General features: G+C 37.6%; 1 protein-coding gene and 1 pseudogene across 1 annotated transcript; one reads left to right on the top strand and one right to left on the bottom strand.

Moving 5' to 3' along the window:
• Positions 1-350: 350 nt before the first annotated feature.
• LOC119427751 lies at positions 351-2,754 on the top strand (annotated as a pseudogene).
• Positions 2,755-4,576: 1,822 nt separating this feature from the next.
• Positions 4,577-8,771, bottom strand: odc1 (ornithine decarboxylase 1). The gene is made up of 11 exons (XM_037695277.1): positions 8,661-8,771; positions 7,836-7,983; positions 7,581-7,702; positions 7,221-7,394; positions 6,928-7,100; positions 6,621-6,837; positions 6,447-6,530; positions 6,208-6,370; positions 5,996-6,111; positions 5,695-5,909; positions 4,577-5,611 (listed from the first exon to the last, which is right to left on the bottom strand). The coding sequence occupies exons 3-11, from the start codon at positions 7,683-7,685 to the stop codon at positions 5,449-5,451; spliced, it is 1,410 nt and encodes a 469-aa protein (XP_037551205.1). The 5' UTR covers positions 7,686-7,702; positions 7,836-7,983; positions 8,661-8,771; the 3' UTR covers positions 4,577-5,448.
• Positions 8,772-13,533: the final 4,762 nt, after the last annotated feature.

Genomic DNA, 13,533 nt, shown 5'->3' with positions numbered 1-13,533 from the left:
CTGGACATGAATCCTGGATAGAGCTAATCTAATCTGTCAACCTTTACAGCTACAGCTTTCAAATGTTCCTGTGCACTGAAGATATGATATACAACATTGAAGACAAAAACCAACGCACCCCAAGCCTGCTACCCAACCTCTAACATTAGTTACCCAGGTTGATCTTTTCTATGTTTGAGTCTTTACTATGGTGCATAAAAATAATACAGAGATTTTAACTTATGTATCAATAAAACTATATGTTGTTAAATTTACATATTGACATGTTTATGGTTTTTTTTTACAGATTAGTTGTGCATCAACCAGCGAGATTCTCAGCAATAAATTCAAGTTCACCACTTTTTTACAAAATGTTCCCAGTGAAGATTTGCAAAAAAAAAAGAAAAAAGGCCATTTTGGAGCTGGTGGAAGAGTTTAAGTGGAAAACAGTGGCCATTGTAGAGAGTGATGATGAGTATGGGAAATATGGGCGTGATCAACTTGAATACATCTTCCTCTTTGACCTCTTTTGTTTTGCTAATAACCACATCAGTTGGTTTTGCTCACAGTGTTTTTGAAACTGAAACTTTTAGAAGTTTATATGCAGGTAAATAAAAATAATACTGTAAGTAATCTGTTTTTTAATATCTATGTTATCACTCGTGTTTCCCAGCTCAGGAAAAAATGAACCAAAAATATAATTTCAGGGTCCAAATTATAAATTCTAGGTTGTAAATAGCAGTAATATATACAGTATGGAAAAAAAATAGAGGTGTCACCCAACTAACATTAATATTAATAATTTTACTAAAACCACAATAATCTATACAAAATACTGTATTAGCAAAGTTATCACCAGTAGATATCTGTCTTATGTCAATTTGCTTCTTTTAAAAGATATTTCTACAGCTTTTTGAGGCAACATCACTGTGAACACTACTAATTTGTATTTCAAAGTTGGAGACCCCACTTTTGGATGATATTGTTTACTGGAACAAATCGGAGTCCAACAGGGCATCACAATAGAAACCATAGGAGCATACTGGCCAAAAGGAACAATCTCTCTTCCAGAAGATCTAAGCAAAATATGAAACAGTGAATGTAAGATAAAAATATATTGATTTATTTGTGGTTCAAATAAATTACTCAATATAATGTGCTTTTTTCCTTGTGCCTTTCAAAGGTGACTGTTTTTGAATGTGCCAAAACCTGTAACCCAGGAGAAATGTTGGCAAAAAAACAAGCGGAGAGTGTTGCTTTAAATGTGAGAAATGCTTGGATGGATATATTTCACCAGGAAATGGTCAGTGTTGCAATATTTACATTTTATGTATACTTACAGATTGTACAAAATAAAGTAGAACATATGGAAACAATATTTTCTAATTGTTTTCATTTGAAATTTTTCCTTTCATAAAACGATCAAATTGAAGAATTTCATCAAATAAATAAAACATATCAACATACAGGGCAACATTTTAATTAACACAAATAAAACTACTTTTAATGTATTGAAAAAGACAAAAGCATTAAATAATAAGAGTAAATTTTTTATACTACCGTATTTTTTTAACTATAAGGCGCAATATCAATGAACGGGTATATTTTCATAAGGCACACCGGATTATAAAGCGCATTAAGCGAAAACAGTCCAATAAGTCAAACTTTATTCAGCTCATTCACAATAACTATATGAAATCAGTTCGAGGTCAGTAAGCACAACCAGAATTAATACAAAAGGCACACCTGATTAGGCTCACTGTCGATTAAAAAAAAAATAAAAAATTAAAGGCTTTTAAGTGTGCCTTATAGTCCGAAAAATACGGTAATATAACAACTGCATTATTTTTCCTATATTTTCACTCCCAGTTTTGGTACTTGCTTATAGGTAAGGGGTGTAAACGCTGCAATCTTAATCTTGAGTACACAAATGAACTCAGGGATGAGTGTTTGAAGAAAACTGAAGACGTTCTCCAATGGACGGATCCCGCTTCCATCATTTTGTGTGTTTTGGCAGGCATTGCATTAATCCTAATCATTGTGTTTGCTATTGTGATCAAAGTGAACTGCAACACTCCTGTCGTGAAGACAGCTGGAGGCTGCTTGTGTTTCTTTAGAGCTCTTTCTCTGCTGTTCAACGCCTGCCTCATCTTCAAGTTTCCAGGAATTCCTAGAAACAAATCCTGCATTGGTGTACATCTGTCTGGTATTTCCCTGAGCCTGTTCTGCATTTTGGCTAACCTTCTTCAGAGCTGGTCCTGGATTACAAAGTGTAATCAGGTGATATCTGTGGTCATCAGTATTTCTGGGGTCTCGTTGTCCCTGTCAGTATCATGGCTGACTGTATTCCCACCAGCTGTCTCCATGGAGATTAAAACTACCACCATCTTGTACCAATGCATGATGAAAGAACAGTGCTTTTTCTTTGCGACAGTCACCTATAACACTTTCTTGGGTCTAATTTGTTTATTTGTTGCATTTAAAGGTCAACACTTGCCAGATTTGTACAAAAATACTTAATTTATTTTTGTCAGCATGCTCCTGTTTTTGACCGGATGGTTAGTCTTGCTCCAAACGTTTCTCACTTTAAACGGGAAATATAAAAATGTTATAACCACTGCAGCCATCCTCATTTACAGCTACAGCATCCTCGGCTGTCATTTTGCCCCCAAATGTTACATTATGGTGTTCAGGAAGGAGCTAAATAATGAGAAAGTTGTTTCTGAGTACATCAGGAAACATAATGATAGATGCATAAATAATGCACATATGTAAATGTCCAAAATATGCCTGCTGAAAAAAATGCACATTTTCCTGCACTATAATAATCTGCGGTTGTTTTTAATTGTGTAAAGATTGTTGGTGTAGTTTGCATCCCTCACAAGTAAAATAAACCAGTATCCTATTTTAAAGGGTTCACAATCATAAGAATATATGCTCCCTCTTCTATTAAATAAAATGTTTTACAACTGTAAAAACTGCTCTAATTTTGATTTAAAAGGCCATGATTTTTAAATTCACCATTTTTTGCATGCTTTAAAGAAGGTGTGTGTGTTGGGGGGGGGGGGGGGGTTGTCCACATCAAAACCCAAACCTTAGTCTGATTACGATTCTATGGTATAACTCGAGAATTTCTGCACACCAGGAGAACTAATCCAGCTAAAACACAAAATACATAAGTTGACAAATCCATAGATTCTTTACAGAATTAGAGCTGTAAATGTTTTAAAGAAGGGCTAAGCATTGTGTATGATGATCTCTTCATTTACATTACATTACTTTTTACACTTTTTATTGTTTATCAAACAATATAGCACTACAAATCAATGCCAATGTTTAAACTGCAATACATTTCTGAATAATTCAACAGAGCACTTTATTATAACACATGTTGCCACAGGTTTATCACAAATATTAAAACTCAACACATCTGTTCTTATGTCAGGCTGTAAAATTCATAATTACAGCGTGTTTTGTTTATATATAAATCTATTGTTTGGTTTTGTGTCAAATACCAGTTTTTATGGGTTAAAAATAAATTATCAAAGTCATGTACATTAAAAAAGTATGTTCTTCTGTGCTGGGCCATCCTTTAGGCCAGTGGCTGTTTAGTTTCCTCACTGTAAGAATGATCACAGCCTGACACTGAACAACATACGCAATATTACTATGTGACGGGGGACTGGATGTTTGGGATGGACCAGTCTTTGCTGTAATGTATTTTGGGGTTTGAAAGCTATTGAGGTGTCATGTTTAGAAAATAAACTTCTCAGTTCCTCTAAAACTCCTGCAACATACTGGCCACTGGTCTGGGTTTGTCCTTTTCACCTGACGGCTGACTGGAAGCTCAAACAGGACTCCAGCCAGCTGTCAGGTGAAAAGAACAACCTCAAGACAGTTCCCTCAGGAGTCAGTTAATAAGACGTTACATAATTTGGTTTAGAGGTTAATTTAACTAATCTAACTCTTAATTTGTGTGAATCTGATTTGAAATACCACAGCTGAATATCATTGTCTCTGTTAACCTTCATTAGCTGCATGATTTTTGATACGTTTCTTAAATTTATACTTTTTATCCTGCTGTGTCCATTTACTGGATGTTCCAGTGTAGCTGCCTTTAATACTCAATTGTCCAATAATTAAATTACTTTAAGCAATGCTACATGAGGAAAAACAAAACATTGATATTACAAAAAAAAAAAAAAAATTGCACATGTTAAAGTTTGTGTGGTTGGTCTAGGTGATTCCATTCTTTAAAGATCCCTCAAAAAGTTCACCTGATTTATTTGACTAAAAACCCAGAACCAAAACTCAGAAAAAATGTAACCTTCAATAAAGATCTTACTGGCACACCCTTCAGATTACCCGTCATTCCAACTTGGTTCAAAAATAGCTCCCAGTAAGAACTAAACCAAAATTGATAAAATTTGTTTAAAAGATGATGTGATTATCTTCATTTCAGTTAAAAATCAGCGTTTTAGTTTGGCATAGCTGTCCCCCATCAGATCTATTCATGTAAAGCTTAATCATATTTAGACTTGGAAATAGTTCAATTTTGGATGTTAGTTTCATTTGAAAATAAACCACACACGCATGATTTGGCTGTGCACCTAATGATTTATTACAAAAATACAAAATTTCAAAAGATTTCCATAGGAAAGAAATAATGTGCAATCCCGTCTCTTTCATATCCAGTTTAAATGCATGATCAAACTGTGTCTAAGTCTTAATGTTACAGAGAATGCATGGCTATTAAACCTACAACGTTAAATGAAGTTAGAAAGAAGAGGTACAGTCTGCTTTTTGAGTCCCCGTGTTTGAAGCACTAACCTTTCAAGACTTTTCTTCCCAGAAGTGAGAAGCAAATACTTAAAGCAGATATTCAGAGTTTAGTGTACTGATATGTAAAGTATGATTCATTCAGTCAACGTTTTCTCAGAAATTGAAAGGCATGAATCAGGCACTAAACTGCTTTGCCATAAGTCATTACATGTGGTGCTTCTTGAAAAGGTTCTGCACTGAAGCAGTGGTCATGAATAAAAAAAATATATATAACAGCCACCTGAGAAACTGAATTACAACCCTAACCATCTCCAAGAGTTATCGTAATAATGTTGATAGATCAATTAAATGTTTTACACTGTGCGGTCAGTCAACTTGTTTGCAGTTTGACAAAGATTTCAGTTCTACTGTGATGAGAACTTTCAGTGAAATGATTAATAATTGCTCAGTCATTGATGATAGTGGACTGCAGAAACTAAATGAATGAAAACAGTCCTATTCCATCCCGTTTAAAATCCATAGACAGTTTAAGTGTGATTCAGCTTCACTTCATCTTTGATCTCCAGCTATTAAACCAAACCCAGAAATGTGTGCAGCGTGTCCCTCTCATGCTTCCGTTAATTAACTGGCCTTGACAATGTCACAAGTTGAGATAACGTTGTCCAATCATTAACAAACACACTCGATCTAAAACACATTGCTGCTGCATGTTTTGATAACAGGTTTGTGGCAGGGCTCGGTCGTCATCACCATGTTACTCTCTCGCCCGCAGGATGCTGGCACGTCAAACAGGGAAGAGTCCTCCACAGTACCTGGCAGGCCCTGGGAACTAATCTGCTGCAATTGTTGCCTAAAAAAAAAAAATTATAAAATTAGTTAAATGCTATAAGAACTTTTAAACCTAGAAAATTACCCTGACAATCTGCTTCTCACCATGCGGGCCGAGACATCACGTAGTACATGTCAGGTCTTTGAAAACCGTTGAAGGTGGAGGATGCAGCTACAGTGTAGGCACCCATATTCTCAAAGACCATCCAGTCGCCCACCTGCATTTCCGGCAGGTAACACTGCTCCACAATCCGGTCCAGACCGTCACAAGTTGGGCCCCAGATACTGCAGGGGTACATGATCTCATCTGGCTTTGGCTTCTGTTAGAACGAGTCCAAAACAAATTTTAATCATGTATTTTGTAACTTAATAGTGCTTATGCATAACAATTTAGCATTTCACAAACCTTATGCAGCAATGGCAAACAGTGAGCGTGGTCAAACAGTATGCAGTTGAAGGAGCCATACACCCCATCATTGACGTAGTACATCAGAGTCTTGTCACTAGTTTCTTCATCTTCCTCTGTAAAAACAGCAGGTAGTTTAATCAATGCAGCAAGGCTTTAAGAATAAAAAGGAATTGAAAATAATCCAGATCGATTTCCATAATCAAAGTTACCATCAGAGGCAGAATCGTCATCTGCAATAACCTTCTTGGCGATGACGTTCACAACCAGGGTGTAGGCAGATGCCACATAGAAACGTCCCGGCTCAGCAATGATCCTAACGCCAGCGTCGACAGGAAAATACTTGTCGAGGGCTGGATTTATTACTGCAGTGATCTGCAACGGAAAACTTCAGTCATGATCACATTCACATGGGAATAAGGAGTCTTTTTGATGTGCAAAAACTAGCTACCTCTTCAAATTTAAGTTCAGTGTTGTCCGAGCCAGGGAAGCCACCTCCAATGTCAAGGAGATCCATGTTGAAACCCAGTTCATCCTGTGGATCACATCGTAAAACTTCAGGGTTTTTTGCAGCGTGCAAACCTTCATGAATTACAGCTGCATGTAGATTTTAGCCACAACTCACCCCCATATCAAAGACACAGCGAGCATCTGCAATAGCTTTGGTGTAGGTCTCTGCATCGGTGCAGCCGCTGCCAACATGGAAGCTGACGCCAATCACCTCCAGCCCCAGTTCCTTGGCCCGCTCAAGAAGACCCCGACAAGCTTTAAGAGGGGCCCCAAACTTCACACTCAGACGACAACGTGCCTTTGAGTCATCGGTGGCGATGCGCAACACTAGCCTGGGCACGGAACAAAAACAGCGTTAACAAAAAGGACGAAACTGAAAAGAAAAAAGCAATAAATTTGACCAAGTTGGCGAAAAGTCTTACTTGGCGTTGTCATGGCAACGAGCCACTTTCATGAGTTCCACTTCACTATCAAATGTCATCATCTGCACCCCATGTGAAGACGCATACTTTATCTGAGAAACTTGCTTGCAGGGGTTGGCGTAAATTATTCTGCTTGGATCCACTCCCAAAGACTGAACCAGCTGGATCTCCATCTGGAGGGCAACAATGACGGTAAGCAAAAATTAAATGACTGTGCCAATGCGGTTTCATCAAATATTCAAGGGCTGTCTCCTTTACACAAAGAGTATCAGTGGAAAAGATCTAAAACGCACCTTGCTTGCACAGTCAAAGCCAGTTCCCAGGGATGCCAGAGTCATGACTACAGCCTGGCTGTCGTTGCACTTGACAGCGTAGAATGGAGTAATGCGAGGCAGTGCCCTCCCCCAGCGAAGGTGCTTCTTTATGACATCTCCCAGGTCACAGACATAAAAAGCATCCCTGTCATCCTGCAATAGTTGAAAATATAAATTTACACACGGTAAAATCCATTTACCAGATACACAATGATTAAATGCTTTAAATAGCACTACAGTCCCAAATGTCATGCGATATACAGTAGGACTTCAGTTGATTATCACAACAAATGGGCCCATCTGTGTATTACATAAACAATACCAGCACAGGATGCTTACCGTCAAGGATGACTCATTGATTTTCTGCTCAACAATATCCCGAGCAGAGAAGCCCTCGTCAAGGAAAGAAAATTCAAAATCGGTGAGTGCGGCAGTGGTCATCATGATTCTTTTTGCACAACCTGGAAGAAGAAAAAAAACAAACTTATAGCTTTGACAGAATCTTTTGTGGCATTGATCATTTAACTCCATTACATATGCTACTTATAATTAACATGATGAGTACCGTAATAGCCAATGAAACAAGGCACTTACTTGGATATGAAAGAGAGAAATTTGGCGCTGTCGTCGCTCAGGTGCAGTGAAACCAAGGTGGCTCACCAGTGAAATTAAACCCCTTTAAATAAGACTCAAGGCCAGGGCCTGTTGAGCAACTGGAGTGTGATTTCCTTGAGTGGAGGTTCTATAAAAAAAAAAAGTTGATCGAATTGTTTTAAATGTATTTTTTGTTCATTTACAAGAAGTAAAGAGGAGAAAAAAGTGCATTACTTGACTGCTATGAACTCTAAACTTTTACTATACCGGTTCTCGGCTTCAAATAGTCAAGAATTAATTTAGAAAACACCATTTTACGTGGCTTTATTGAGTTGACAGGGCTCCATTTTATAAATGTCACGTTAACTTGACACCGGAAAAGTCATTGAAAGCGTAGGGCACTTTGAGGCAACGCCTACTTAAAACCTTTCAACCAATCACAACTATGATCCACCCTCAACTTTAAAAGAATGAACGAAAATTGACCAATCAACGACTACTACTTTCCTGACGTCAGCACGCCGGTTCCGCTTGGAGCTCTTCATGCCATGAGGCAATGTTCATTGCATTTCAATTCGTTATTAATAACCAACTGATTAAAATTGACAACCTGTTTAAAAACAGCTCTGTAGGCCAAAAATAAAATAAATCATCTAGTGGTGATAAAACACTATCAGTATAGAAAAGAGTCCTATCAGCAAAATCGCAAAAGAAACAAAGAATGCTAGCTTAGCATCATTCGATTGTGAAGCCAGCCACGTAGCACGCAGAGCTGACTTAATTAAACGTCTAGTGTAGAAACGGCGTCAAAAAGTCGATGCTTACCTTAAAAAGCATTTACAAAGAGTTTGTCCATTAGACTAAAGAGATGGGTTTGAAAAAGCAGTTCCCCTTCACGACGAAGTGCGCTGCTTGGAGGAGTAGCCAGACTGACTGTAAACCGGTGAAGAAGACTCAGAGTATTTATAGAGGGGCCGTTGCCACGGCAACGTAGCCAGCTGAAACCGGCCTCACATCCACGTAGGAACCGGTTTTGGCTTGTCACCTCATCCACATGGTGGGATATAGACACTGCCACAGCAGCTACAGATTAATGGAGAGACTACAGGCTGCTAAAACGGATTTTTTTTTTTTTACAAATCCTGAATTTTGTCACAACATTGTAGTTAAGACATTATATGCCGTAGGGGTCTTTTTTAAGCAAATGTTGGCTGGATTGTGCAAAGATCAAACTAGTCTTTAGTAGTATCTTCTGCAGCTTTTGAAAGTATTTTAGTTTGTGTTTGGACTTTGACTGCATTTCAATTGATTTGTACTCCAGTGTTAAGCCATTCAAAAGAAAACTTCAAGAAAAAACATTTAAATTCAATGATGCAGCGTAACAGAACTACAAATACACATTCTCATTTTTATTGTTACAAATTAGTAGTTACTTTCTAGTACTGTAATACAGCTTTTTTTTTTTTGTTAAATTACGAGTTGATGCAAGTCTTAATTTGTTCCTTGAGTTTAAATATATTTGAAATTATTCAAAAGTGTGCACAATAGAGGACAAACCCTGCATTTCAATACTATGAAAGACGAGATCTATTGCTTATAGTCATTTCTGAAATTACAACAACATCTGGATTCTTGTAAGAATTTTTTAAAAGAAATTAGGGCTAGATCAAAACTTGCACAATATGAAGAAATTAACAAACATGAGAAAATATGATTTATGACAAGAAACATTTTTCCATCATTGTTTAATAAAAGCTCGGTCTTTACTACTGCACTGATTATAGAAACACTATGCAAATTTAAGGTAATCAGTATAACAACTCAACTGCACACACGTCTGCAGTGCAATCATGTCAGCAAAATGTGGTCACGTGTTTTTTAAACCATATATGTGAAATGTTTACCTATAGATTAAAATCGACTGAAGTTACGTTTTCAAGGAATTACACCTTTATAACCTCCCTCTCTTAGAATTTTAATGCATTCAGAACAAAATGTTTATGTAAGTCCATTTGATTTAAGAGGGTTAAAAGCAATCCAGTGCTCACAATCAAGCACATTGATTAACTGATCAAGAGGCACCAGCTTGAGAAGGGTCAGCACAGAAAAGTTTACCTTATAGTCCACTATCCTTCAAGAACCCTACACTGTATTTCTGTTATCCCCAGAGATGCTCGGTCATGCCTGCAACAATCTGCTGCATCTGACAACAACGTATCCGTAATGTGATCAGGCTTTATGGGAGTCTGCTCCGTCTCAGTCTGAGCTGCGACTGATCTAATATGATTAAAGAAGGATAAGTGACATGATAAAACTGCTCCACAACAATCCTGGAAAGTTGGATTGCTGCTGTCTTATAGAGTTCACTTCTACTGAACTTTAGGATTTAAGATGCTTAAAACTCTGTGGACACTGTTCTTCTTCATAATGTGCCACAAACACTGAAGCACACTAAATGATGGCTTTTACGCCTTTCACATAGTCAGCCTGGGTGGTCTTTCTCATCTTCGGCTCATCCAAAGTTAGGTTTTTGTAGCATTTTTGGAACACTTTCCAATGTTTTGGAAATGGAGTTAGTCTGTATGCCGGTAAATCATGCAATCATCTGGAATTTTCCTGTATCCAAGATTCATTTTCCAAATTTACTGTACATTTATGCCCAGCTTTGTACAGTAATGAAAAAATATATCACACATTGTTGTAAGCTACTGAAAATAGTGTGCAGCATTGGATAGAAGGCTCTCAGTGATCTTATTCTAAGCAGTAAAAAGGCTTTTAAAAAACTGAACCCTCCTTACCACGCAGACTAATCAGTCCAAAGGTTGCTGTCACAGACGTTTGGTTTGAAAGCAGACATTACCAAACGGAGGAAAATGAAGAATTTGGTTAGTTTGACTTAAACACATGTGGAAATGCTGCACATGCATCAGTTCTAAGACACTGAGAGGAAACAACGGAGCTTTAAGGACCACATGTCTGTGGGCTTAATATTTTTTCCAGGTCTTGAGGCCACAATAAAGATTCTCATCAGAGCACAAATAGTTTTCCATTCAAAACCAGGTTTAGTGAATGAAGTCACCCTTATCAAGAAATGTAATTCTTAGAAGCTGTTTTTTGTAATTTGGAGGAAAATTATTTTTTAAAAATTAAAAATAAAAACACTAACAGACAGAGTTTTCCCCATGACAACATACTGTCATGTCAAACGTTGAGCCAATTTTTCATGCGGAACAGACTAGTTGCACTCCTAAGGGCAAGTTAATTTTCAACAATTTTTCATTAACATTCAAAATCACAAGAAAATATTAAAACAGGTTTTACACCAAAATGTTCCACCTCCTTCCAGTGATTTATTTTCTGTCCTGCCAGCATGCGGTTACCCTCACCTTCACCCCTGTCCTTCCTTTCCTCTTGTAATGTCTGTCTCAGCCTCTGTGTACAGAGCCTGTTATAATTACTGTGGACTATTGTGGCTCAACTCCCACATCTGCAAGGCCTCAGCTCTCAACAAGAATCAGGATTGTTTCTGAACTCCCACACGATGCTTGGGGAGAAGTTCTCTTGATAGCGTTACTGCAGCTCGCTAATATGTTTCTTTATTAGTCTGTAGTTTCTCAGTCATCTGCTGCAATCCTGTTTGTAATAATCAACTGCGTATCGTGTGTGATTGAGATCAGGGTGCATGACAGGCCTTGACAGTAACTTTTTTGTTGTTTACTGTAAAAGTTCAGTAAAATCGTGCATGACTTCCTTACTGAGCTAATTCCTGAGATGATCATGGAAGTCACAAGTATGGGTTTGGCCTTTCTTTCAATGCCAATTGCAACTGCAAATAGAAGTTGCCCAGTTGTGGCATCACAACTAACTGGTTTCAGGCAGTTAGCAACTGAGTCATTCATTTAAGGATGAAACACTCGCTGAAACAGCCAGTGATGTGTCAGAAGATGGGGATTACAGGTGGCAACAGGTTACCAAGCAAAATCCAATAAGGCTTAACCTCAATTTGGGTAAACATTCCTCACTGAGCCAGACAGATAACCTGAACAGATGCTGCTGCCGTCTGACATCTTGGTCACGTTTAAGTCACTTCAAGAAGCATGTGGACGTGTAAATATGTAAAAAACATGACAGTCAGGTTTTATTTTGCCAATTCAGTCTGGAATAAAGTAAGATAGAATAGTGAGGCAAGTTAGTTTCAGATATTTCATGGAAAAAGATAAAGCTGCACATTTTCTCTGATCCACAGAACGTGTTGCTTGTAATTTAGGCTTGGCTGTGGTGTCAGGCATGTTGCCACAAAACCTTTATATAAAAAGGCACTTGAAGCTTTGTTCATGTGGATGTGTGCTGACTGAACTCCTTCGTGGCTGCACAAAGTTGAAAGCTGTTGCTATCTTTTAAAGAAAATACCCAGCTTTCTTGCAGAAATAGCAGGAGTTAAGAGAATATCTCATAAACATATCAAACTATCACCAGACTTATATTTATTTTTTTAAACTGGTATAACACCTGACCACTCTGCTGCCATACTTGGTCTTTTGTATTCCTATTGTTAAATCGGGCTCTGCTGACTCATCATCTTTTTTTACTTTTGGTGCGAGTTGCCAAGTTTTTGTGTTTGATCACCTCTGTGGAGATGGGGAAACAAAAAAAAAAAAAAAAAAAAAAGAGTAGGCGACCATATTTTCACTGGGACATCTTTTGTGTGTTTCTGGGTTGGCCTAAAACTTGTTGAAACGGCTGCATCAGCATATTTTAGTGATATGACCCATTTGCAGGCAAAAAAAAAGAGATGGAAGGACCCAAAGCTTTAAATGTTATGTGCCAGTGTTTGGTAATTTGCTCATAAAACAAAGCATGAAAAGGATAAAAAGTGCAAATATGTAAAAGGTTGGAACAAGGTTTTTTTTTTTGCACTGTACTGATTGCATCTTATGACTTTTTTCCTATATAGCCTGAGTTCTTGGCCTCAAATGTTTCCGTCCTCTCAGTCCTCAGCTGGGCAAAGCAGATGGTCATCCTTTTTGGTTCTGCTTGAGGACTCTTCCTAGCAAAAGGAAAAGTCTCCCAGCTGCACCATAAACTCAACATGGAGAACTAAAAACAAAATTTTATGTGATCTGCTGGTTTCTTGGTTGCAGTTTTATAACAGTCATTATATTGAACACAATAAAATTGGAAGAAAAAATATTGGACTGTATTAAACTAAACTTTTGCTGTGAATAAGTGCTTTTGAGGGTAAAAAAAAAAAAAAAAAAAAAAACCTGAGTGGAGTTGATCATTAGAAATAAAGTATGAGTAATGCTGCATACATTTCATAAAATAAAATAATTTCCAGGCCTTCATGATGCTGGTCTAAAACTTGAAAATGCCTCTAAACTCAAACACGGGATGCAGCTGGGTTCTATATTTTTGTTTTTAGGGCTGTACCTCCTCTGTCCTAATTGTCACTTATCATGGTGACACCAAACTACTGTGAAAGAAAAAGAGGACACTTTACCTGCAACAACATCAGATGACATACTTACTTGTTGCACAGAAAAACAGTGTAACTGATGTCCCAACACAGAGGAGGAACCAAGGATGCAGATCTGTCATCAGAAGTCACTCATCCACTCTGCTGAGGATCTCCACAGAGCTGTTCATTTCAAAGATTTGCTACCACTGTCAATTTATTTCAAATACAGCTCTGTTTGCA

Source organism: Nematolebias whitei, chromosome 21 (assembly GCF_014905685.2).
Source record: "Nematolebias whitei isolate Nwh7 chromosome 21, NemWhi1, whole genome shotgun sequence".
Lineage (NCBI taxonomy): Eukaryota > Metazoa > Chordata > Actinopteri > Cyprinodontiformes > Rivulidae > Nematolebias > Nematolebias whitei.
Note: the sequence above shows the minus strand (reverse complement) of the source record. Positions and strands in the feature narration are given on the sequence as shown.

Bases quoted from the DNA above. Each gene is read 5' to 3' on its own strand.
- odc1 (XM_037695277.1), bottom strand. From the start codon at position 7,685: ATGATGACCACTGCCGCACTCACCGATTTTGAATTTTCTTTCCTTGAC. The intron at 7,101-7,220 runs GTGCGTTTTAGA...GTTGCCCTCCAG, and splicing joins GCTTTGACTGTGCAAGCAAG to ATGGAGATCCAGCTGGTTCA. The intron at 6,112-6,207 runs GTAACTTTGATT...CTGTTTTTACAG, and splicing joins TGACGATTCTGCCTCTGATG to AGGAAGATGAAGAAACTAGT.